The 26,638-nt window shown below is 40.0% G+C and overlaps 1 protein-coding gene across 1 annotated transcript in view; it reads right to left on the bottom strand.

Annotated features, from left to right (window-relative positions):
* The window catches only part of SVEP1 (sushi, von Willebrand factor type A, EGF and pentraxin domain containing 1), a 128,178-nt gene that overhangs the window by 60,408 nt on the left and 41,132 nt on the right, over positions 1 to 26,638 (bottom strand). Inside the window, exons 4-15 of the mRNA XM_059834260.1 lie at positions 22,497 to 22,655; positions 22,071 to 22,250; positions 17,099 to 17,278; positions 12,550 to 12,747; positions 9,993 to 10,111; positions 8,413 to 8,542; positions 7,635 to 7,742; positions 7,269 to 7,400; positions 5,689 to 5,883; positions 4,479 to 4,600; positions 2,393 to 2,501; positions 285 to 473 (exon numbers count right to left, since the gene is read on the bottom strand). Coding sequence (XP_059690243.1) covers positions 285 to 473; positions 2,393 to 2,501; positions 4,479 to 4,600; positions 5,689 to 5,883; positions 7,269 to 7,400; positions 7,635 to 7,742; positions 8,413 to 8,542; positions 9,993 to 10,111; positions 12,550 to 12,747; positions 17,099 to 17,278; positions 22,071 to 22,250; positions 22,497 to 22,655 — 1,821 coding nt within the window. The remainder of the gene's footprint in view (positions 1 to 284; positions 474 to 2,392; positions 2,502 to 4,478; positions 4,601 to 5,688; positions 5,884 to 7,268; positions 7,401 to 7,634; positions 7,743 to 8,412; positions 8,543 to 9,992; positions 10,112 to 12,549; positions 12,748 to 17,098; positions 17,279 to 22,070; positions 22,251 to 22,496; positions 22,656 to 26,638) is intronic.

Below are 26,638 nucleotides of genomic sequence, written 5' to 3'. Positions count from 1 at the left end.
TTTACAGTCAGCACTTTCCGTGTACTCTGGAGTGTATCAAGAGTGCAACACTCAAGCTTGCCAGTGGAAAGTGGAAAGCAGGTCATGTGCACAATGCTCTCCATGAACATTGAGGCTGTGATCTTTCCCCCAGGCAGAAAGTCTGTGATGAAATGGAGCTGTGAACGTCTCCAGAAAACTATCATCTGCATCTCCAGCAGGCTTTGTGAACTGAAGGCTAAGTTTAGAAACCTGTTTTTTAAAAAGAAGGAATAGGAGAAGGACGATATTTTGACTTCTCTTACCTGTGATGTTAAAAATTAACTTGATTTTGTGGTCGGTCATTGGAACATTCAGCTTATGCCTTTTGACTCGAGCAGGTGCTGCCTTCACAGAGGCAGAGAGATGCTTGGATAAGTCATCTTCTTGCGCTGCATCAACAAAATCATCATAGGAATAATCCAGCTGGTTTGCTGCCCCCCAGCCAGCAGGTCCTATTAGGCATTAAGAAAGAACAAAAAGCGAAGCAACATCATGTGGAAAATAAAAGCCTCTACTTATTTCTAAAATACATCCCCAATAGAACAGGGTCTGTTTGAAGTTCCAGATGATGGGTGCTGGCTTTGCCTCTGCACAAGTGCCTATTGTACCAGCATTTTGACTAAAGAAAAAGGAAAAACCAGTCTCACTCCTAACTGGTATCCTAGAGATCCTGAATCTTGTGCAGTTACCCAAAGCTTTAAAGAAATACTGTTATAAAGGTTACAGGTTGCAATTCTTTCTCTTCCCCTGTCTTGCATGGACCCTCACCTGCCAGCAACATCTTCTTAAGCAATTCCATATTGCTTTTCCTGCTCAATTACAGACAGCACAGCCTATGCCACATGTCTCAATTGCATCTTCTTCTCACAACTCCTGAATAGTTCTACCATTATCTGCCCTCTCAGAAAAGGCTGGTAGCATTACTTTATGTGTTTATCCCCCGGCAGACAGGCATTTCCTGTTACACATAGTGAGTCAAATTCACACCCTGTATAAAGTCCTTCACCTATAACATGCTTTCAACCAGAAACAAACAATTGTTTCTGTACATAATCTACCTTTTCATAATGACTAAATCTAGAGGTGCATGGTCTATTTCACTGATCTAGCTCCTTTTTTAAAAACATGAAGAAATAAAAAAATCCTGTTGATTACCTGTTAGCAGTCACCTCTGTGATGCTTAATTTACAGTGGAAACTAGAATAATTAACCCCCACAGCTTTGTAGCTAATACTGTCTGAGTATTCCTCAACTAATTTTCTAAACTGCTGTCTCTTATGACCTGAGGAGAGTTCTCCTCTCCTGCCTTCCCAGTGTAAAATCATGAGAAACTCCAGAAAAACAGCAACAAGGTTATTCTGATAAGAGGCTGACATGAACCAGAAGAGAATAGGACCCTACATCCCATGTCCTTGACACTGTTTCCTCCAAGTGCCTTTACAAGTTAGCTTCATCTGTCATCAATATTCATCCTTACCCTGATGACAAGTGCAAACTGAACACCCAGACTCCCCGTGTCTGATTACAAACAAATGTGCTCTCAGACTCAGTGAAGCATGTCTAAAAGGTGAGAATAAGCAGGAAACTCTACCAAGTAACTCCACTATAAACCTGTAAAAGAGCCACAGTCCTATGACTGAGTATGAATTCTGATGTCGATCTGGCAAAATGCCTCCTCCTAAGATAGGTAATGCACGTTACCTGTTTTTAGTCTTTCTGCTCTGAGCAGCCCCATGGGACTCAGAAATGCCAAGGACAACAGTACAACACAGACACTAACCTGTTCAAAAATTGACTGAAAATGACAACTTACTTGGCATAAAGCAAAATGGGAACAATCACCAGGACTGTCACAGCTTTCAGTCTGATACAGCTACAGTCATCCTGCAAAATCTGCCCTTGCATACAGGAAGTAATTTCACAGCTAAAGGGCAAACTTAAGCTTGTATAGCCTTACACTGTGAGGGTTCTGTGCTGATCTGAGCCAGCATCAAGGACACTCCTGATTTTCTTAGCAATCTCCAGATAGTTTTCAGTACTTTGGTTTGAAACTGTATGTTTTTAAAAAGCTGCTGTCTTCCAGGCTAACCAAGCAGGTTTGTAGGACTCTCTGTGTATGTGCTTTTCTCCCCCTCCCCATGATGAGGCATATGACTAAAATTCCTCTACATTATATAGGAAGCAGTATCAAAACCAGACAGCAAACAGTTCCATAATATTGTTATAAAACCTATTATGTAATTGCTTACTATCTCAAGAGCTCTATAGTTATTTTTAAACAATGTCACATAACACATTGCGTACTTCAGAAGAAAAGGAATTATGGTGTGTTAAATCTCGATAACCGAGAATCTATGCAATCAGTAATTACCAATGGCAAATCCATTTTCGTAATCGTAATTATATTCCAAGCAATGTTTCTGTGTCTGATCTTCCAATCTGCAGTCAATATCATCAACATCATTACAGAATGATGGGACCTTCCAACATAAAGAAGAACAACATTAAAAAATAAAACCACATAGCCCCCTCCCCTGACTTAGAAAAACTTTTAGTTACAATGAAAAGCACTGGTCCTGCCAGTGACACTAGATTTCCCCTTTCGTGTCTCTTATAACCCTGACAAGGTCTGCTGAAAGAAGTATGTTCTATTGATACAGCTGGGAAATAAGAGGGCAACATGTAGGCATATAAGCTCTTTGTTATAGAAGATCTTTTCTATAACAGAAGATGTCCATTCAGTTAACCATTCTTGCACGTGAAATCCCAAAATACAGAAATAAGTTCAGGCTTGTTTCTCCCTGCTGAAGATGGCAGCAGAGCTCACACATTTGAAAACATCTGTGGTTTTTCCAGCTATGTAACTTGTAATTCTGTCAGGTTTACAACAATGCTGTCACTTTGTTTCTAGCTTTCAAACCTTACTTGAAAGGTTTCTGACTCATGCATTCCACCAAGAGATCTCAGAGGACAGGGAAAAATCATCTGAGAAGGACAGAAACCACAGAACAGAAAACTCCACAGAAACCTTTCTGATATTGTTGATTTCTTCTCTGCACAAAAGCAGTGGAGATTAGAGAAGAACAGATGAATGCATGATTTCTGATAAAATCTGGATTTCTTGCTTTTTCCAGAAAGGTTTCAAGCAAGCTGGGCTCTAGGTCATGTTTCGGAATTGCTTGGCTTTTTCCGTATCAATTTTCATTGGAAAGATGGCTTCTGCTGATTCCTCCCCCCTTTTCAGATCTCTGCTAGAATTTCAAATTCTTGGGAATAGGAATAGGCATATTCAAAACAGCCTTTTTGACTGTTTTCCCAGATTGTTGCATTTTGATGTAATTGCTTGGGCAGGTCACTAAGCATTTTTTTCCTTATTATCTTTTGCTTGCCGATAGTAACAGTCTAAAGCACTGGAACCTGATGGTAGCTAGCTCTTAGGGGCAAGGAACAGAAATAAAACCAGCCAAGATTTCTCTACTGGGAAAGAACAAACCTGAAGCAAGGCAGGAGAGTAACAGATATTTAGGTCCAACTGTCAGAGACTGCTGAAGTATTATGTAAGTTTTCAGCCATTTGACAAGGGCTACTGACATATATTCCAAAGCTGCAGGAGTTTGTCCATTATTTGTGTGGACTAATAATGCTTTTTAGTTAGTAGAGAAGCTTTTAGCATACAGGCCTTGTCCTGCAAAAAAATCTGTAAATGCCCAGTGTTCTCTTCTGGCGCAATGCTATCACACTAGACCTGGACATCTAATCCTGAGACCACAACTCAAAGTCCTTCTGCTTCTGCTTTGCAGCTGAAGACAAACTCATGGATTAAGAGAGGAGATTGTGATACTTAAGTGGAAAGCAAGAGGCATGGTAGAGAAGGAACATGCTACCCTTTCAAATTCAGTGCCATGCAATTCTTAACTGTAAGGGTGAGAAATGAGAAACTCAAGAAACCTGAGCAAATTATTTAATTCACTACTACTGGATTTGAGTGCCTGAACTTAGGCACCAAATGTGGAATTTATCTATTCATATACATGTCTATTAATTTATATTCTATGTATAAATGTTATACATATTCTATATAAAATACATTTATTTTATAATCACATCCAACTTTCAAAAACAACACTGAGGTTAGGGGGCAATTGACTGGGGTTTTCAGAACTGCACAGGTTTCCTTTGGAAGCCTACTGAAAATCTATGACTGTCAGGTCCCTAAGCTACTGGGACACTTCTATTAATTCTGCCCTGTATAACTCCACATTGAAGACTGAACTGAATTACATTAAAATGCGAATCATGTTTATTTTTAAAATAGACTTATCTTCTGAAAAAGCACAAATTTCATTTTTGTGTTTCTGTTGTATTTTCCTTGTATGAAATTAGTTAGCTGGGAAAAGTAACAACAATGTACATTTTTTTAAAAAGTATGTAAAAGGAAGGAGTATTTACTAACCTACCATTTTACCAAGCGCACTCTGGAATGCATCAGTAAAGCTATTTAGAAGATTGTTGTCATCACATCGTGTTGCTTTGTAGAGCATCTCAAAGGATTTGAACCCATGGTTTGCAAAACGATTTACTGAAAAAATGTTGGAGAAATAAGTTTTTACTGGTCAATGTAAGGGTTTCAGAGCTAAAACCATGATCATTAGGCTAAAACTGGAATACATTAAGCTAAGAAGCATTGTCTTTAAATCAGCAACCTAAACACCCGGTGTTGTATACATGAAAATGGATCACTCATACCTCAGCCAATGAAGTTGAATATGACCCTTTGGCAGGCATTAAATTTATTGGGAAAGGTAACAGACATTAAAAAAAGGTCTATCAATTATCTATTTCAGCATTTTCTCAATGGAAGAAACCTGTGAGCTATCAGCTAACTCCATACTTACTTTTTACTGAGGGACACACAATAAATATTAAAAGTCATATTACTAATGCTGCTAGGCTAAATATGAAAAATTCTCATCCAGCATTTAAGCAAATCCAAGTTCCTAAGTGTCCAGGTTATGAATTTTGAATTGATAGATAGCTCTGAAATATAACTCTCATTTGATCATAGCTGAAACACTGCTCTCGTTCGCTAAAACCAAGAAATCCACTTTGATGGAAGTGGATGCAACACGGCACCAAGATGGGCTTCATATGTAGCTCTAATACATTTATTATTAAAATGTCACCAAAGCTGGTAAATTCCGCAGCTTAAGTTTTGCATGTGTCTATCTCAAAGAAAATACATAAATGCTTCTGATTTGGTGATAATTAGATATGTACGTACAGCATGCACTGTGCATTTGGATTACTAAGTTGCAAATACTGTTGAAATTCCTATTGAAAAGACACTGTTAGTGTTTGTAAACAAACTGTTTCAAATACCAATTCAAAATAACGACAGACCTTGTCTACTTTGCCATCTTTGCTATTTTGTGATTACCAGGATTCAAATTCACTGCTATTTCTGGGTTTTAGACAGCTTCTGAAATAACACATTTAGGGACTTCCAGGCATTCTTTCACAATATTTGTAATAATTTGGAGGCAGAGGACAGAGAAGATTTGTTATCATTAAACAGAAGTAACAATTTCTAAAATATTTTCATTTATTTCCTCATTAAACATAGTGTTTGATGAGTTACAGATTCATTTTAGTAACAATAAGACTTACAAGAGCAGCCAGGCCACTCTGGAGAATAAGGTGGCTTCCAGACACCATCCTCATATGCACAATAGTAGTTTTCGCTTGATCCTTCTGAAAAGCTATAACCCTCCGCACAGTGCAATGTGCAGTTAACTCCCACTTCATCTGATGTGCATGTAAAATCACCATTCACAGGCTCAAAGGAGATTTCACAGGGAGAACCTATGAAAAATACAAAGATTTGTATATTGATGAATGCTGTGAAGTAAGTCAGTATACAGGAAAACAGCACCGACAGGGTTTCCGAAAGTACCTAGTATCAACCTGATCTTGCTTCTGTTGAAGTCTGTGGAAGTATTATTTGTTAATTGCATAAAGGCAGGATCAGCCTACTGCTGAATTATTCTCAAAATCTCCCACTGGAATTTGAAATCCAGAAACGTTTCCAGACGTAAAAAAATTTGTGATACATATGAGAAATGAAAAAACCCCTCAGAAATGCAAGACCCAAACCCTTCTGTACTTCTGCAAAGATGCATGCTCAAGCATGTACTTACTAAAATAATACCAAACATTAATCTAATTTTTTACGTGCACTTTCACGTGAATTCTAGTAAACTGTCTTACATCTTGAATTCTGAAACTAAACATTATCCATTCTGCACTATTGTAACAACACATGGACTTGTCAGAATCATCTTAGGAGGGACTGCCTGTAAAACCTCACTTACGATTTATTTTACAGCCAATTGTGAAGGAGGTTGTGAATGTTTGAAAACATGTCACAAACACTGAACAACAAGAAGTCTGAGGTGGTGCAGAACTTAAAATAATGCCAATTCAAAGCATTGGCTTGTTCTTGCTAAGCTTTACAGCAAATCAGAAATTAGCATATCCATTTGCAACTTACCTTTTCTAAAAGCTGTAATTAAAATTCCAGTGTGCCTGATTTTAAATTCTCTCTTCACTAACAGTTTTTTTTATACACTTCTCCAACTGAGACATAAGCAGTAGAGAGCAAAGATGAATTAGAATTTTCATCCTTAATACTTTATCTGGCAAATTATTGTTTGGCCTTTAAACAAGAAAGTGAACTATGGGGAAAAAGTGTCTAGGCAATAAACACAAATGCACCGGTATATCTATAGGTACAGACAGCTTCTAAAACTTAAACAGTGTTCTAATATCTGCTACAATATTTGTAGGTGATTACAGAAATATTTCCATAAAGTTTTCCTTTTTAACTACAGATTTGAAGTAAGACTTCAGTAACACCTATTAATTCATTTCACATAGCATCTGTCACTGAGAAAAAAATGGATCCATTACTGTAGGTTTTACTGCTTAATGAATCATAATTTCAGTGCTTTTACACCTAATATGAATTTATAGGACCAAATTAACTGCTGTGCTGCTTCAGTCTCATACAATTTACTCGTTGGTAGTAAAAAATATCCTAACTGCCTTCAAGTTACTCCAATATAAAATGAGAATAACTAAAAGAAAAAGTGGAGACTAAGTGAAAAAGTAGAGTAGCATTGCATCCTTTATGATATTCAGTTAAAACAATGCCATACATTGTTGACCAGCAGATTAAGACAACAAACCTTTGATCACTATGTGGATCTCACATGTCCTGTTATTGCCAGAGGGATCCACAGCTGTGTACTGAACTGTTGTCTCTCCTTTGGGAAAGAGATCTCCAGGTGCATGACTCCTAGTGACAATCAATGGAGCACCTAGAAGAGTTAAAAGAGAACCTAAAACATCAGTAAGTAAAAGAGGATTGCTTACACCCAACCTTGACAAATGGAGAAGGAAATGGCAGCATGTCTTCCAAATTATGTGTTCTTAAAAATAAGTAAGTAAAAAAACCCTCAAAAAGTCCTGAACTCCAGGCGATCAGGGGTGAACAGGTTGGAGTTCCCCAGTCTTCTGCTCTTGTGTGCATGTTTTGGGGTGGACTGTCTCACCTGAATTGTCTGAAAATTGTGGTTCTTCCCATGTCGCTGGGTACTCATTCTCTACTGCTTGCACAGGTGGTGGAGATCTGCATCTATCAATTACAGGAGGTTCTGCATCTGCAGAATTTGAAGGGATGGCATGACATTAGCTTACTGAACTGCCGCCACACTCAAATGAAATCTATAATCAGAAGAAGTCGGGTAAATAGCAGTTTTAAGTTCACATCAAAAGATACAACAAAGTTAGGCGCACACTTGTAAGCAGCTGCAGCTGGTAGATGCTGAGAGAATAGACAAGACTAATTCTTCCGCTAACTCATGGTTTCTGCATTCTGTTTGCTTTCTACAGAGCAAACCTTGTTTAACAGGACTGCTGAATAACACAACTGTCTGACAGAAATCCTTGAACAATGATTTGCATCCGCAATGTGCGGGAACTTTGGAAATTTTGTTGGAGTCTTTCAAGAAGAAAAAAAAAAAGACACATATGATGAAGGCAATAAGTGACAACACAATAAAGCATTTAATCTACCAGTGTGAGGAGAAATCTTAACATTCAGAATGGACAACAGAACAAAACACAACCTAAACTGAACATCTGGGAGCAATGACTGCACACTATGCAAACTATGACCCAAGATCAGCAAAGCATTTACTGAGATGGTATTACTTTTGGGCTTATACCTGCACACATAAAGGCCACAGTGACTTACAGCCTCTTTCTGCACAAAATTAGAAGGTTTCAACCATGACAGACTCTTCCTCAGTGATTTTTACCAGCACTTACCGATAACCTTGACAATGAACGTACAGCTTGCCTCATTGCCCGACTTATCAGCTGCAGTGTAAGTAATGGCAACTTCGCCAATTGGGAGAAGAAATGGTGGTATGAAAGCTGGGGTAACGTGAACTGAGACCTTTTATAGAAAAACACTTGTTATTTAAAAAAAAAAAGCTGGTTAGTAACCGTGACACTCATGTTTCAAGAAATGGCCACAAAATAGTATGCTTCAATGTCAAGCCTACTCGTTCTTAATGCAAACAGCCTCCTCAAGTAATGAGTGTGCGGACTTGCAATGGAGTGCTCTGCTCCCTTCTCAAGACTGCCTTCTTCATAGCAACAGGGATTTACTCAATCAGGATTTGGACCCTGACCTTCTGCAATTTACAGCACTGTGTTTAAGAAAACTCAAGACTGACTCTTGTTTGCCTCGCTGCACTGAACACATACTATGCCACCTCAGAACTTGCTTTGTCTGCAGTTCAGCTCTCCAGCTGCAAGGGCATCAGACCTGGGAGATGAGTGGAGCAGACAGTTGTGGGCTATAAGTACTTACATATCCAGTTTTAATCTACATATGTTTATGAGTCAATAGCCCACAGATGCTTCAAAACATTCTGGCATGGCAAAGGAGCCCTACATTGGGAGTAAATGACACTTACATGCTGTCTACGGCTCTTTCATATGGGTTAGAACTGTCTTAAGAAACTTCTCTTTAAAAGAACTGGTTTCATGTGAACAAAGTGGTTTAGCTGACAGCTGCGGCTTTGACAAACCAGCTACAACAAAGAGCTAAGGCACTTAGTTTCTCCAGTTCAATGAATGACCCCGTGTCAGCAGAGCTACGGTACCCAGCCATGGCTATGCTACCGCAAAAAACGTGTGAACTCAAACCTCTTTTAGTGGGATAGCTCACAGCTTCCAAGTGCTCCTGTATTTGCAGCAAATTAAAAGCACAGACGGAGTCACTGTTCCTCTGCTGACTCATGATAAACCGTTCAGTTGCTGTAACTTGATCATGTCTGAGCCTGTAGGGAATGTTACTTTTTATGAAACAGCTCTAGAGCAAGTTTTCCTTGTAACTCCACTTCCAGACCTCAGATACCCATAGTAGCCAAAGGCCCACATCTGAACCTTGCATCGGGTAGGAAAATGAGATTTTTTTCTTTCGCACTTGGGAAGCTGATACAAGTTTTTACTTATCACAGTGTGTTCCTGTTACCCTTTTAGATTAATGAACTGGTTTACTTCCTTCTGAGAAGAGTTTATTAAAGTTCTTCACATTCTAAGAGCTCATTTTTAAAACAGCTGTCTCGATCTTATAAACAAGGGCACATTCTTTCTTTGGACCACATAAATTAACCATGTGAGATTTTATGCACTTAAACACCATGCAGAATGTCCTGTGACTGCATAACCCTAACCAAGATTGAAAACACTGAATTCTCAAGACACAAACTTTTCAGCAGATTTTGCTTCTACTCCTGCTTATCAGAAGAAAGAAATTCTAGTGGATCATAAAATTAATTTGAAATAGCTAGCTATGGAAAGACTGCCTCCAGTCAAATGTATAGATTTTAACTTGCCTCATCTCCAGAGTTATCCTCAGCAGTTGGTACCTGCCAGCTGATATTAGCAGAGTTATGATGTTCTAGAGTCTCAGTCTCAATATTTTCTGGACAGTGGATCCGAGGAGCTTCAATATCTGATCCAGAAAAAGACACACTAGTTTTATATGTGGGATTATAGAAATAAAACCTCTATAATGGTTAGACCACAACTTGTTATAACCACTGTTTTTTGTGCTGCTTGGAATATAAATGCACATATTTTTGCAAACTTCCTGTCTCTACCCCTTTTTAATTCTTGCCTACAGGCTCATACATAAACAGTAAATTCTCCTGGCAAAGGGACTATTTTTGCTGTATTTTTGTACATCACTGAGCACAATGAGACTCTGGTTTCTAAATGCAACCATAAAATAAGGAGTAAGTAAGACAGAATGAATTTGTTTCTCTTATTATTCATCCATTCACTACACACATATACTCATTAAGAAGGAATGGCTTCTCTATCCTTTCACTGCCTGCACACAGATGAAAACACTTGTTTCTGATAATCAGTGACTTTAAAAAAAAAGTATTTCAGACATGATATATGTACTATGAACAAGAGAGTAGTGACTCTCAAATTCCCTGGAGCATGGTGTGGAACCAACTTGAAAGAAACAATGGCAAGATTTCTGGCACCAGCTGCTGGAAATGTTCCTTAATAAACTTCTGCTACAAGGTATTAATGTAGGACAAATGGAGTCTTGTGACATATGTGACAATGCTGGATGGTTTCAAAGGACTCGTGGTACAAGATGGGTAACATCACCACCAATATTTAAGCCTCAAGTTTCTCTGACAAACTTAAAGTACTTCTTCATTTCCCTGGCACAGGGCCTCCCAAAACATCTGTGGTCAGGTTATTTTATTGCTGTAGTGTTGTTTGATAAATGGTCTCTAGCCTCATGAGACAAGGACGCATTCAGCTCTGAACTCATCCATGCCCAGGAGGCTGTAAAACAACTCAGAACTGATATCACTTGTATTTTTATTGCTAAATAGTTCCAGTAAAGACATAACTCAGGCAATTAAACCTCTGTAATTAAGAGTGCAAAGCAATAAATACAAGTGATTTTGCCTTCCTCTGAACTCATTCTGATGAAAATTTTATTAGAAATGCACTCTCTTAAATAACTACTAGTTATGGTTCCCACTACCCTGACCACAGCCTTCAGGCTGGGGCAAATTCCATCTAGAAGTGAAATTCTGTAAAAAGACTAATAAATAAAAGTCAGAAAGAAAGTGGCTATTTTGAACTGGCCAAATATGTTGGCAGCAAAATAGAGAGAGACAATAACAAGAACGAAAGCAATTGAAATGCAACTGTTCATTTTTACTAGGAGAAGAATAACCTTCAGAGTTTCTTGGTGCCTCTTATTGTAGGGTTTTATGCACTGGTAATATCTAAAAGCTTGAACCCAAGCCATGCTGCTTTATCTTGATCCAAACACTTAAGCTTGTAGCCTTGTGCTGGGATCCCATCAAATATTAAAAACTGTGGTTTGGCAGAGGTTTACGCAAAAGATTCAGAAAAACAATGTGGTACATCACAGAGTGGGAAATAATGTGTTTAAAGAGAGGGATAAAATCTTCCTGGCCATTACAGAGAAAAAAGTTCCCACCTCAGCTTCTGTAGTGACCTGGCAGGATGACTGCCATGTTTTCTGTATTGTTTTTTCACCCAGTGGCTGGAGAGGGTCCCAGTTTGAGGTGGAAGCACTAGTTCTAGGAGCACAACAGTTCATGAAGAGGTGAATAGCATACTCCCAGACAAACTGCACTTTTGCTTGTATCTTCCTATAATCCAAAGCCAAACTCCTTCCAACTCAGTGTGCATGTGTGCAAGGGAGTAAATAACCTAACATTTCTAGAAGAGGTGGGTAAACATGGCAGAACCAGACTCAAATGCACGTAAGCATCTTCGCCCACCTTTATACTGCATGCAGTTGTGTCTGCCAATTTTGGCCTTAAGTCTTGCGCACTGTTGCTCAGGGCCTGTCAACAGCCATAGTCAGTTCAAAGACAACTGAAATGAACCATCCTTCTGTAGTCTGCCTATCAGCCAGGGTTTACACAGTGTTTAGAGATTTGCTCTGACTACAGGGCTTAAGTAAACCTCTGCTAAACCAGTAACAGTATTATTATCATTGTTGTTTTACTAGGAGTGTGGGTTCCACTTTGACTATCTTTAAGCGAAGAGCTTTCACTTCTTTGACATTTCGAATTTATCTGCACATCAGGCCTTTTAGCAGGCAGCTTCCCAACAATAGACTTATTAGATGGATCCCAGGAGAGACAGGTGATGATGAGCACTATAAGATGGCACTCAAGCAACCTCTGAACTCCAGATTTTCATTACAAACTACAAGTAAATTTGAGAGCCAGGCTACAATGGCACAGGCAACACTTCTTGCAGACTGTCTAAATAATGCTTTCCCCAGTTCAAAACTGTCCTCACTCAGTTATTTGCTGTGTGCTTCCCTTCAATCTTGCACACATGTGTACACAGAAATTATTTTGTGCTGGTCTCTACCTTTACACAGAGCCTCCTGGATGTTTGCACTCCATCTCCCAAATGAAATGCACCTTAGCTCTTCTCTAGCTCCAGACAAGAGGAATCCTTGGGGACAGCTCAGCTGGCACACAGTCCCAGAAATGGCAGGCTCCAGCCCACATCTGGGAGGGAGAACTGTTACACCTGCTGGTTTCTGGAAGATGGGGCAACGCATTTCTACAAGAGACCAGTAGGACATGTCTTTTAACTGGCATGCATGAAGTATACATTCAAAAAAAATCTGCAAATAAAGTCATATGGCAACTCAGAGGGAACACAAAATGCATAGACTTTTTAAGAGTCTGCATGAGGTATGAGTGCATCAAAACAGTAAGACCTACTGAAGCTTTGTACTCCAGTGCTGACTGAAGTAAACAGCACCCAGGATATCAGGCCTTCTATTTTCCTACTCATGCTTTTCCCTGGGACAGAAACATGGCATTTTTCATGCAGCTCCACTATATCTCACTCTCTCTCTGTTTTGTTTGTTTTTCTTTTTTCCATTTACAACTTCACCTTTCATGGTTGCTTTGTAGCTGCATTCCCTTGCCTTCTATGGAAACCAGTCCTTCATAGCAGGAGAGGGATAATAGTCTTGTATCTGTTGCCTTCTACAGCTTTTACACTGTCTCTTGAAATAATAGGAATGAGAGAAGAAAAAGGACACCATGCCATGAGCTCACTCTAGGTTTGGGACATGGCATGTGATTCTGCCTAAGACATTCCAAACTGAATGAAATTTGGCTTGGTCTTGACTGTGTTTGAATCCAGATGCAAAGACTCAGGGTGACCAAAAGTGGCAGCTGACCTTCTCTGTAAATTCAGGAAGGGCTGATGGTTGCTTAAAGGCTTAAAAAGGAAGTTTTGAATTATTCTATTACTAGAATTCACTACAAATTCTGAAGACCATTTGAATCAAAGTGTAAACTTCCAAAACCCACAATGTGCGTGAACAGGTTCAATTGTCACAAAAGCTATGTTTCACTTTTGAGCTGTTGTTTTTACCATGTGAGGCAAAGAATGTTATTTGTATTTCAAACATAGAGGAATTAACAAACAAGGCAAAAAGGCGTATCCCATGAATGCAGTTCGTAGACTTTCAGTAGTGTTTCTTGTAACAGATAATAGACAAACACACAAGAAAAATGCTTCATTATTTATAGCCAATGAGAAGACTTGTAACTCTTCAGCTAGTCAGTGAAGAAAGCGGACAGTTCTTTACACAAAGGGCATGCAAAGAACAACCCAAGCCAGCTACAGAAGGGAAAGCTCTGTTCATCTCTTAGCAATGGTTTAATGACACAGAAGTGATTCACATTCAGAATGGTTCATATCCTTTTCCTCTCCGCTCCCAAAATATGCAGCAAGTAACTGAAAACTGGTTTCTTCTGCGTGAAGGAAAATTTAAAGAGTCTAAGTGTTCTAAGTATTTCCTGCCCTTTAAACTCTCAACACTGAAATAGCGTTTAAAGTCCAAGCCATTAATAACCGCACTTCATTTAACAGGATGCAAAGATCACAAATGTTAATACATTTGTTCACTTCAGGCAGATACTGTTGGTTATTCAATGTAAAACAACTCCATCGGAAAAAAAAACCCCAAACCCTAACTGTTGGTTGCTCACCACGGGAAGCTAACTGACAAATAGCATAAAGATCAGACACTGGAAAAAACAATGTTTGAAAAGACAAGATAAAAGCATTAAAACATATACTACTCAGGGAACAAGTAGAAGAAATGCTGCAAAAAGTTATAAGCATGAAAACCAGAGAAAACTGCAGCCCTTCAGGAAGCAGTAACAGCCCTCCTGGTTGAGACGCTTCCACTATACTAGCAAAATCCTAGTAGAGCACAATCCTGAAACGTCTGACAAACATTCAGGGTAATGTTTGGAGTATCTAGCCTGAGGAAATCTCTTCTAAGATGGACAGTGGGACATCTCTTCTAAGATGGACTCTTCTAAGTGGGACAGGTTTTTACCAGAAAAAAACCCTGTAATAGTGTTGTTTAGCTATTTTATCTGTGCTTAATTCCAAAATTTGATCAAGTTGACCCAGGAAGTCTAGACTTCATGAAGAGCAGAGTGATATCCATGATATTAGTCATATGGATAGGGAATTAATAGAGAGAGAGGAAGAAAGTACTTCTAAGGAGAGACAAGAATCTGCTTTCGTCTGCAACTGCCTGTGATGAACCACAACACTGTATTATTATTCTTAACATCAAGAGGAACTTCAATATTGTAACAAAAGGAAAGATTACCAAGCAAATTATGGCTCTTTCCTTCAACCCCTTTGCAAACACTATGTTTCAGGGAAAGAATCAGCCAACTGCGGTTAGAAGCATGGAGTAGTAATTCTTTCAACACTAGGTGGCATCAACACTCTGGATGCCATCTGTATTTTTCCTTTCTTCACTAAACCTTTAACAAAGCAAGGAGAACAGTATCTTGCAAAATTCATTAATTTTAACGTGCTGGATATTAATCTTTCTCCAATGGAGAAGGAAACACAAGAATGTGACTGGGGAAATTTTTTTTCAAATTGGACAAATGACAGAGCTTTCCTTCTCAGCAGATAATTTGTTTGTAAGCCATCTATAATACATGTAACCTACTAAAAATAACTCATTGCTAACAGCATCTTTCATCAAAAATACAAAAATTTAAAACATACATAACAGCCAAACTTGCATTAACTTCCCACCTCTTGGAAAAAGATGCATATGACAACAGACCTCATAGAAGTGACTGTAAACAATCCAGGCTATGTTACAGTACAGTGTCAATTGTGGTTACAGATGGCTGTAGTACAGTCTCAGTGAGTTAGCTTTTAAATATAGTGAACTTTGCACTGATACGCACTCAAACTGAAAAGCATTCAGAAAAAGAGCTAGGACAGTACTCTGAGGTCCAGGAAATCTGTTTCAAGGTAAGAGTCTGAACCCAATTCCACTTCATTTTTCTAATGGAAGGGTAGGAAATGAGTAAATCATCAATTACAAATGGCCCAATACAGAAGGATTTCTGGCATCTTTTATGTAACAGATGATAAATAATAGTTAGGAGCTGTTCAGACTAAAAACAAATGGAGGATACCTCCATGATAATGATGAACATTCAGAAAATTAGTACAAAGGGTAGGTTTTGAGGACACGGTATTAGTCTTCTGATTTGCATCCTTCCCTGATTAAAACTCCACACACCTATATTGAACAAGAATCTCAGCAAGCTTGTTCTAAACACCAGTCACAACAAGAAGCAGCAGAGAAGTTTTCCAGCTAACACTCTTTGCTCTGTGACAATCAAAGGCAACTTTTATACCAGATTTTCAGACTCGGCAAAAATAAGCTATTGCAATGGGTAATCCAGGAATGGAGGCAATATTGCATGGTGTGAAGAAATCTTCTGATACAGAGTAGAGCTGGATTTTAATAATCAAAATGCTAAGCTAGGAAGGATGAATTCAGCTGATGAATACAGTTAATCTTCCAATTATAATCTTCCAACAGGATTTCAGGATCCCTTCCTTTTGAAGTTAATTGAAGTTTTTCCACTGACTTCAACAGAAGAAAGATTAGGATCTCTTAACAAACTCTCTTGATAAATTAATACTTGTGGATTATTTTCATCATTTTAGAGAACATATCTACAGTTAGACATTTATTCTTGTCTCATGCAAAGTCGCATTTTTAAGCCTTCAGTAAACCAGTAAAAAATAGCCACAGGTTCAAGCCAAGCCACCCTACTGGCATCACGTTTACTGGAACCAGGTGACATGTACTTCACTCTGACTTTAGTCAGCACTGGATCACCTTCTGAGTTGCTGGACTTTAAGCTCGTGCTTTTTTTTTTTTGCAGTCTACCTTTGGAAGTGTTTAAACTGTATTTCTTCCTCTTACTTTTCTAAGTTAATGTAATACCTAGTCCTAATACTAGTCCTAAATGGGCACTTCTGAAATCTATAATCCTTTATTTCTGGAACAGCAATATATGTTTATCTACCCCTGCACAGCTGGTGTGACCTCTGGATCCTGCCCTAGAGGTGCTTGGTCCTTAACTTGCCTAAACTCTTATTTCCTGCTGGGAGTTCAGCAAAAGTGACAACTGCCATATCTCTACTCAGCACTCACAGTGTCTATCTAACATACCTTAATCCTTGTCTGGAGGTCATCTTTAGCTTTAAGATGGTAACTCAAACCCCTGCCTGTTCACATTTAATCCATAGTACAGACCTACAACTTGCATGTTTCCTACAACACATTGTCTTAACACTCACCAGATGCAATAATCTTCTAGTTATCAGCTGTCTGTGCTGGATTTCAATGATAATCTGTCCACTTTCTCCATTTACAAATTCCTTTGCCCCTCCCCAACTTCTAAGACCTGTATAAAGCATTCACAGACAAATCCTTATTCCTGCCTTAGTTTCACCAGATATTAAAATAGGGAGAGTTTCTCACTCGTGACAGCATGTCAGAAAAGGTTGCACACTGACATGAACAGACAGAGTGTGATCAGATACCTACCCACACACTTTGGCTCCTCTGAATCCCACTGTGAGGTTCCCTGGCAGATGAGTTTGGTGCTTCCTTCTATTTCATAGCCCTCATTGCAGGTCACAAAACACACAGTCTTATAGGAGATATCAGCCGTTGAACAATTAATGTGTCCATTTTCAGGAGCCTGAAGTCTGGGACATGTTCGAACTGCAAAGGGAAAAAAAACACCAGTTCACTCTGCAGCACTGAGAATCAGTGGAGTTACACTAGTTTGCCCAGGTTTTCAGGGGTGGGACAGGTATCGGCTTGTACTAGGTACAGTGGTTCGTACAAATTTAGGGAATAGGGCTGGAACAGGGCTGATGATTGTTTTCAAAAGCTTGATCCCTTCCTCTTCCTGAAACAGAGTCTTACATAGTATGTATGAGGTTGGGCACACACTGCCAAGCTCACCTGAGTTCTGATATAAGTCCAGGCTAGCAAACTGTGCTCAGAAACGCTCCTAGCCATCGAAGGCAACCTGGCACACAGTGTGTGGCCTCTGCTAGTAATGTCAGCCTTCAAAACGGGACAGCTGCAGGCAAATGGAATCCTGTGGAAAAGTGTGTCTTTGGAAGTTTCTAATCCCCCAACCACGTCTGAGAGTTCTTTGGGGGATTTCCAGCTGGCAGCCTGGTACGGGCTGAGTGCGCGCAAGAGAAGAGGCTAAGAGCTTATTAACAGGGCAGATGACAGTGTCCCAGTGCTCAGGAACTCTGGAGTGTATTGATGTAGACACAGACATGTGTGAGCCTCCACAAATCAGAACAGCAGACATTAATCATGGTGGGGGGAAAAAAGAGAGGAAGAAGGAATACAAGGCATTCATAGACAACAGGACCACGAGAGACGAAAAGGAACAAATTAGGCTGTTGCTGAGACAAAAGAGACCCTTTCAGGTGCAGGGCTCCCCTTGGAGGCAGTCCTGGCTGCTGCTCAGCACAGAGGCCTTTCTCCTGCCATGTCTCACAAACACTGCAAGCAGCGTGAAGCCAAGGAGAAGGCAGTCCTGTGTGGGATGCTTGTGCAGAAAGGGAACTGGGGCATGGAGGGTGATCCTCAGATTGTCTTATGGTTTTGTTACTGAATGCTGATGCTGCAATTTAACACAAAACTACACTGTAATTAAGACTGATCCCAAACCAGCTGAATGATAGTAAGAAGAAAAAAAGTAGTAGCATTGGTATGGCCTGGATTTATGTTCTTTGTTTCAGTGTCATAACCTCAAGCTTTTCTACTAGGACCTCTTTCCTTTGCACTGCCTCTGGCTCTTCTCCTCTTCAGCCAGTATCTTACACTTCTGCATTTGTCCCCTTGCTTCCCTCTGGACAAGACTGTCAGCTACATACATGCTGCCTGGCCTTTGGGTCCTTCGAACAGCTAAGCTGTACACACCTACTGTCTGGCCATGACTATGTGATGATGATACATGTATGACAACTGGGCGATAGCAAGCCCAAATGTGCAGATGCCTGGTTGGGGTCCTAGTGCACCTTTTCCTTCAGTAATTCATTCCTCTCTTCAATAAGCAGCTACTGATTTTCCAAAACCAATGGAAAACTCGTATGGTTGAAAACCCTGCTCTCAGCTAAAGCTGGCAGATACTGCTTAGTATGTTCAGTAGTTATTAGGGGGAGAAAAACACACAAGGGCAAACAGTGTGACTGCTCAAAAATAAAATCAAGACGACTGCAGTTCCCTAAACTCTGTTCTCCCTGGATTGTTTTCGACAGCTTCTGTTGACCTTGCTGGCAGGATGGCAAGCTTTGGTGATGGGTGGCTTCAGAGATCTGGATGATTTCTCCACTGTGGTTTGGGATGCCAGTTTTACCAACTAACCCATCCTCGCTGCCTCCGGGCAGGAGGCAAACCACCAGCTCCTCTCCAAATGCACTCGAAAGTAAGCCAACCTGGCAACTTTCTCTCCTTTTCCCAGTAGTTGTTTACTCTGCACTCTGATGAGTCAGGACATGCCTACAAGTGGACAAACGGACTGAACAGATCACTATACACCCTCAAACTAATAAATGGGCAGATATCCTGACAGCTCCTTCAAATGAAAGCCAGCTGTATAAATGCCAGTAACTACAAGACCCTCAAAGCTGCAAAAGACACACATAAAATATTGTCTTTTTTGAAAAGAGCTATAGTGGCACCTGAGTGGAAAAAAAAAGTCTGTAGTGAAACCTATGCGTATTGGAATAGGAAAGAAAGGAAGGAAAAAAGCCATTTAGATGCACCCAATAGATCTTTGCATTGCCACTGTCTCATCTTTACTCTCTGAAAATACTACTGCTCTTGTGCTTGCATATACCCAGGCATCCTCTAGGAAGTGCATTTAAGAGTATAAAAAAAGATCTTGAAACTTTCATGTTGCAAAAGGCACTTAGAGCTTCAGAGCAGCTTCCTAATATGCTGTATCTTAACTGTAGTAGAATGAGTAAGAAAGGCATATTTTACAGCTGAATCACACATGCTTTATACAGAAGAGAATAGGCTTTCTCTTTTAAGGTTTATATGGAAGCCTTTAATACCCAATCTGCGGTAAAAGGAAGCAAATGCTTCTACAGCATTACTGAGGAAGCCGGAATAAATTAAGACCACTGAGGAGGCTCTCAGCAATGTTAATGTGGCTACAAAGAAGGCACTCCCTTCCACTACCTGGTAAGTCTAGCCACCTCTTCTGAAAGGACTGCATAGCCGTAGTGCTCCTGCCTCGTCAGTGTTTCAATGTTCACGCTTACTCAGTGTCTCAGTATGGCTCTGGCAGAAATCTGTAACTGAGCCTGTGTTATCCTGGTTATGGTTTCATGCATTAAACACAAAACCATCCTCTTGTCAATAAGGCATTTTCCATGACATTCGATGACCAAAAAATATTTCCATAAAGCCAGTGAAAACAACAGCAACAGTATATTCTGGTTGCTCTGGGTTTTCTGAGCAAAAATACACCAAAAATACATTTTTCTGGATTAAATACATGCTTTGCAGTTGTTTCTTTCATGGGTCACTGTTAATTGCATGACATAACTGCATTAATCGCTTTCCAATAGCGCAGCAGATTTTAGCTAGCAGAACAACTGAGAAGTGTTTAATGTCAAAATCCAAAGCAGTGCAAAGGGATTTTCCTTCATTGTCCCTTCCTAATTTATGTGATAAAATACTCCTGGGATTAACAAGACAGCTATAAACTGTGCCTTTGATCTTGCTCCCTTTCATAGTCTGAGTGAATTGAGACTAGCAGATCCAGCACATGTAAAGGCAGGATTTTTTAATATATTTTTTTTAATTGGAAGTCTTCAGTATGATGGAGAATGGCACAAGAAAAGAAAAATATATCCTTTCAATGCTTCAAAGAATATTATCTCAACATCAAGACAATATCTCAAGGTAGACTTTTCTCTTCCCCCACCTTCCAGACAAATTCCCTGTTAAAGGAAGATCATGCACCAACACCCAATAGATGAATAATTTTAAATGCTCCAGAAAGTTTTCCAAGTACCAGAATCTTCCACTTCTCTCTGGACAGTGAAGATGAAGGATCCTTTCTTTGTGGCTGATGCAGCCTTCCCCAGATTTTTTGCACTGGAGGCTACTGTGTGACAAGCTTTGACAGGCAGGTGCTCTTTCCCAGTATCCCAATCTACCTGAAGTACCATACATCTTCTGTCTATGTTTTGACTGCTGGAAAGTCAACAGCTTTAAGTCTAGCTTCCCAAGATACCCTCATGGTACTGGCCAGCAGTTTATTTTCTGTTGAAAGCTTCTCCTTCCTGCCTTCTGTCACTCAAAGCTATAAAGGAAGACTAAGTTTTCCAGGATTATCTGAAGAAGAGTCCTGCAATGTCAGCAGAAGTGAACTGCTACACAAGAATGTCCTGAGGAACTGACCTCTAGCTCAGATCCCTCCTTTCAGAACCATGACTTGCTGTTTCTTTAATGACTAGCAGTGTTTGCCATAGTGTCATAAAGTGCTAATGCCTCCAAGGATCTCTCCTGCCTCCTTCCCTGAACTCAAGGCCAGGGCAAGAGTTACAGAAGGAGCTGATGACTTATTTACTACCTTCCAATGCAGCATACTAATGTCAAGTGCACCCAACTCAAGTTAAACATGCTGCATTACAGCCTGTGGCTGTAGAGGAGATGAGGGCTGCTATGTGTCTTTTCAGGCCCTCCTTGGAAGACATACCAGACAGGAGTACATGGGGATGCAGCTCCCCTTCTAAATCATCAAGAACCCAACCCTCAGGCAGAGAAAGTGATAACAAAGCAAAACTGTGTTCCTATGTACTTGTAAGAGCTCCAGAAATAATGTTTTTCGGGATGCTCTTTCCCACCTCTCCTCCCATTCACACCTTCTGTTTATTTCTTTTCCAGCTGACATTCTCTTACAGTGAACTTCTAGGATACTGCCAGTTGCTCCCTAGTGAAACTGCACTCAAAATTCTTCTGAAGACTATGCTCAAGGCCCAAGCTTTCCTATTTTTCATGAGAAGGAACTGTAAGAAAGCAAAATGGAATTCTTCCATGGTTAATGTCTCCCAATGCCAATGCCCATCCATGCCAGGAGTCTGGTGGATATTCTAAAAATACCCATGTAGCAAGGTCTTGTTATGTATTTGACTACTTTGTAGGTTTGCTGGGTTTACATAACGTAGATACAAAATTCATAGAAATTAGGTGGAGGGAGGTTTAAGGAAGGAGAGTGTAGATTCACTTGCAAAAGACTGTCTGCCTAGCAAATACTGCTCTGCATTTTCTATTGTAGATGTCCTCCTTCCATTCTAGGAAGGAGGGAAACAGAGTGATTGGAGTGGGAGTTTACCGTCAGAACATTCTTTCATCCAAGAGCTAACAGGATCAGATCTGCACGCCCAACTATGTAGTGAGCTGAGAAAACCACTGTTAAGAACAAACTAATCCAACAGAAAAAGACTTTTCAAACACATGACATCCATACCTCTGCACGTAGCCTCTGATCCAGACCACTGGCCATTTGGCTGACAAAGCCGGATGCTGCTTCCCACAAGATCAAATCCTGCTTTGCATCGGATCCCGCAGGCAGCATTAAAGTAATTGTTGCACACATTCTGGACGAAGTAACCATTTTCAGGGGGCTTCAGTTCAGGGCAGTGAACAACTAAATAATTAAACAACCACAACAGAATTATGATGCTATCTGGAGTGTAATAGGCTACTGAAGGAAAACAATTTTTTTCATTTCCAACTTGACTTGCATCTTAGTACTTTTATTGTTTTAGAATGACACAGAAAATCTTGCATGCAATTTCACATGTCCTTCACAGTGCAAACACAAATAACAAAATTGTCCCAGCACTGCATTGTGCATTCCAGGGGTATTCTGTTCCTGGATGTAAACACTTACCTTCACAGGTTTGTCCTACAGCATGATATCCCTCCCGGCACGTACAATCCTCAATGGAGGTACTTCCTGGTGGTGAAGTGTGATTCTCATCGGGACATGAGGTGCAAGTGCTGATTCCACCTGGTGAACCTTCAGGCTTGTATGTTCCCGGCGGACAAGCTGTTGAGCAGAAGAAAGCATGACAGAAAGGAGTTCAGGATATCCACCATTCACAGCTAGCATCATTTTTCAGGTGTGTTGCTTTACTTTTTTACATTATTTTTTTCTACCTCATACATCCACTGTCACTTAGGGCAGAAGCATCCTCCACTTAAAGTGCTGTAGAGTTCTCACAGGGGTGAACTAAAGCCCACCAAACTCAGTGGAGGTCTCTCCAGTGGCTGCCTGGGGACTTGTATTAAATCCGTGATTAATGTTGAAAAGAAGCCCAGTCCCAGAACACACACCAGATTTTCACTGACAAAACCTGTGCTGAACTCACAAAGACATTCTTCATTTAGAGGTGTAAAAAATTTGTTCAGACAAAATCCTTGCCATTCAAAACTACACTGAAGTTTAATGAATACAAATTCTCAGTAACAAGCTAACACAAGCTAGCAAAAAACCCTGCCCTTGATTTACACATTACAATTATACATGATCTACACACCATACTTGCTAAAATCTATGAACCACAAACAACTAAGCAATTAATCAAAGCAACTGCTCCCTGAAGCTTTTGCACTCATTTCTATCCCATTTAATGTTTTTAACTCTGTGCATCTACATGCACAAGCCTTAAAGAGATTCATATGTCTTCAAAGGCAGGGAAAATGCATAGGGAAAAGGCATCTCTCACCTGGAAACTTCAGATTGGTTGGATAAGTCTGAGTCTTACTTCCCTCTGCCTTGAATTTTATTCTTCAGGAAACCACCATAATTATCTGTATTTACTTCACAGGGTGATGTGAGAAACAGGGGAGTGACTAATCAACAGGTGCTGATAAAGTGAAGTATTGATTGATCAGATTACCACTTGAAACAGAACTCAAAGACAGTTCTGTTGAAAAACATACCTCCTGATGTAAAGTTCAGGAAATATTTTGCAAAGGTTATGTAATAGTAACACTGAAACCCAGCCGAAAAAGCTCTCACTTCATTAATTTCCCTGTCTACAAATTTTCCTAATGGCCACACTTTCTCTGGCAGACTGCAAGTCAGCCTCTCATTTCCTTCCCTCAGTACAGTCACTTTGTACCATCTGATGTGGGTCTGGATGGTATAAAGAACTGTACAATCATAAACACACTCAAGCGCCTTTCTCCTTACAAAGGCAGGTATGCTCTGCTTCGGGAGCATGCTTCGGGAGCAAATCTCTCCTATTGAGGTATATTTCCTGGAGTTCAGAGATTCTGGCAGTATCAGTCTTTTCTTTGGTAGACATTGGACAAGCTCTGTTTGTTCTGTGAGTTAGGTGCTAAGATACTCTGACTCTTGCCTTGTTATTGAAAACAACTTCCTGCTTTCTAGGCAACTGGGAAAACGAAACCAACAAAAAAACAAAATTAAAAGAAACCCCAGCCTCCTTTTTTCCTCACCTGGGATGGGAGAACTGACTTTCATAAGCCAAATTTTACAGATTCTATCTTCAAAAATCAATCCATATGATCAGTTAGCATTTTTTCTTTCCTGAAGGAGCACAGTCTTTTGAATAGCTTCCAGAGATAATATTTTTGCTTCCTTTTCAGAAAAATTTGCAGTTTTATTTTGAAGAAAGCAGCCAAGTGGATAGCAGTTAAAAGGTGATTTTGGATGCTGTAAATTGGCTTCACAAATCTGTATTTTAAACACACTTTTAAAAAGACAATGAAAATGCCTAAGCAGTAAAGGTTGTAAGTACAAATCAAAGCATTTCAGGAAGGAAAAAGGGCAGAAAAATCCAATCAGAATTAGAGTTGGGAATTTTTCATTTTTGTTTTGGGACTTACAGAAAAGCATTTGCAAAAAAATCCATTTCCTATATTTCACCTGCTCTTTCCATCCGAGACATTCCTCTTGGACTGTTACTACTTCTTTCCTCTCTTCTGTGCAGAAATCCCCTCCTTGGACATTAGGTTTCTCTGAAATACTCCCTCATGCTTCAGACGATCACGTCCAAACTGGCCAAATATCAGAGGTATTACTCTGAAATCTCTGAAATACTTCCCTCTAGCACTTTGTGCAAGTCTCTGCATCCTTGTTAAAACTGATCGGTATTCAGCACAATGTGATGAAGTGCATCCAAAAGGATCCAGGAAAGAGTGAAAGTTAAGCATCACAGGGGACCTGCTATATGACAAAGCTGCCCTCATGTGCCAGCGAAAGTAAATTAGTCTCTTCTGTTCTACGTGTGACATATAAAATGGCATCTAAAAGAAGAGTTTCATTAAAAAACCCAACCTAACTTCTCTCTTCCTTGCAACCTCACCTTAGATGAAGAATCAGCAGCTCTTTCCAGTTTCTGTTTTGAGAACTATGGGATAAAAATAATCACCCATTCTATGATGTGGGCATTTTTAACAACAAACACAGTAATTTGCTCAGGGCTTTGAATCAGTCTGGCTTCGACAAAATGGTTCATTCTGAAATTACACTTACAATTTGCTCCTTCCAGTGAAGCAACAGGAAGTAAATAATACTGTTAAAATGGTTATTAATGTCTCTACTGGAAAAGACAAGTTTCCCCAAATGTCCTGCTTCTTTTTGTATGCTTCAAATGCTTCCCACTGCCTTTCTGAAAAGTCAAACTACATCCTATCTTGGCTTTTTACGTAGAATTTTCTCAAAGCCTGAGTCCATGAATTGTTCACTGACCCCACACCCCCCCTAGACGTATTCAGCTACAAAACTCCACGCAAGCTACACTCAAAATTTCAGAAGATAACACTTGGTTACAGAGCTATTTCCAAGTGTGTGAGATCACACAGTCTATCATGTGACGCCAAGAGATGGTTTAAGAATGGAGCATAAGCACGCTGACCTCTGTGTTTCCATCACAAGCTGTAGAGGTTAGCCTGGCCACAGCTTAGGTAAAAACCATCCCAAATCAGCTGTGGAAGAGCAGAGCTTCGGCCATCTGCTGTAGTCTGGACTTGTCCCTACCTGACCCAGCTAGACTGCAGACCCATTCCCTCCAGCTCCAGAAAGCACTACAGCATGGCCCAAGTCTACAGAGAGTGATACATTCAGAGGCAAGAGAGAACTTGAGGGCCAAGCACATCTGAAGAGCACATGTGGCCCCATCCATGACTGATCATACAGGTGTTTCTCTGGTGTCTCTTCCGAGAATCAAGCAGTGCCAAATTTTCATTGCATTTTAGTTACCAGTCTGCACTCACCAACACGCCCTCTATACCTGCAAAAACTGACTGCAGGGAGAGATCATCTTCTCCAGTGCTAACCTGTAAAAACAATTTACATTTTTTTGCAAGGCTTGCTTCCCCTTGCTAGTGATGTGATGGTATAAAAAGGCTCCAAACAGTGTGTGAATGAACGCTAGCGTAAATAAGCATCAATCTGGCACTGTCAAGAATGACAAAAAAGGTAACCATTTTAAAATGGGAAAACAATTTTAACAGTATCAGCCCTTAAACAGAGAGGACACTTATGTGCACATCTGCATGTATGATCTTCTCAACAAAAGATTTAACTACTGCCTGCATGTGAACCATGTTGTTCTTTGCCCAGAAGCAAGGGGAGGAGCAAGGAAATGCTTTTTGTTTAATGTAGTTCTCCTCTTGAGACCAGAATAGTGAATACTGGGTTACACCACAGGATTATCTCTTTGTTACAGGAATGAAAGGCTATCTGGAAGCAGGGATTAGTGTGCTAACTCAAACAAGCACAGGCGCCAACTGCCCCAAGCACACAAAGATGGCTCACATTGAAGTTGTCATCAACAACAACCTGCTTTCATAAAATGGTAGATATTTACCAGCGATTCACATTCACATTCTATTGTCCATGGTAATGACAGTGCAATAACCTTCCAATCAGAAATGGGAATGAAATAATACATGCTACTTCTTAGCCCACCAGTGGAACACACTTTCGTACTCCTTTACCTATCAAAAAAAATTAAGTTGCCATAGAAATCACTATAAAGGAAATACGACACAGGTTTG

Source organism: Gavia stellata, chromosome Z (genome assembly GCF_030936135.1).
Source record: "Gavia stellata isolate bGavSte3 chromosome Z, bGavSte3.hap2, whole genome shotgun sequence".
NCBI lineage: Eukaryota > Metazoa > Chordata > Aves > Gaviiformes > Gaviidae > Gavia > Gavia stellata.
This window is presented reverse-complemented; position numbering and strand designations above follow the sequence as displayed.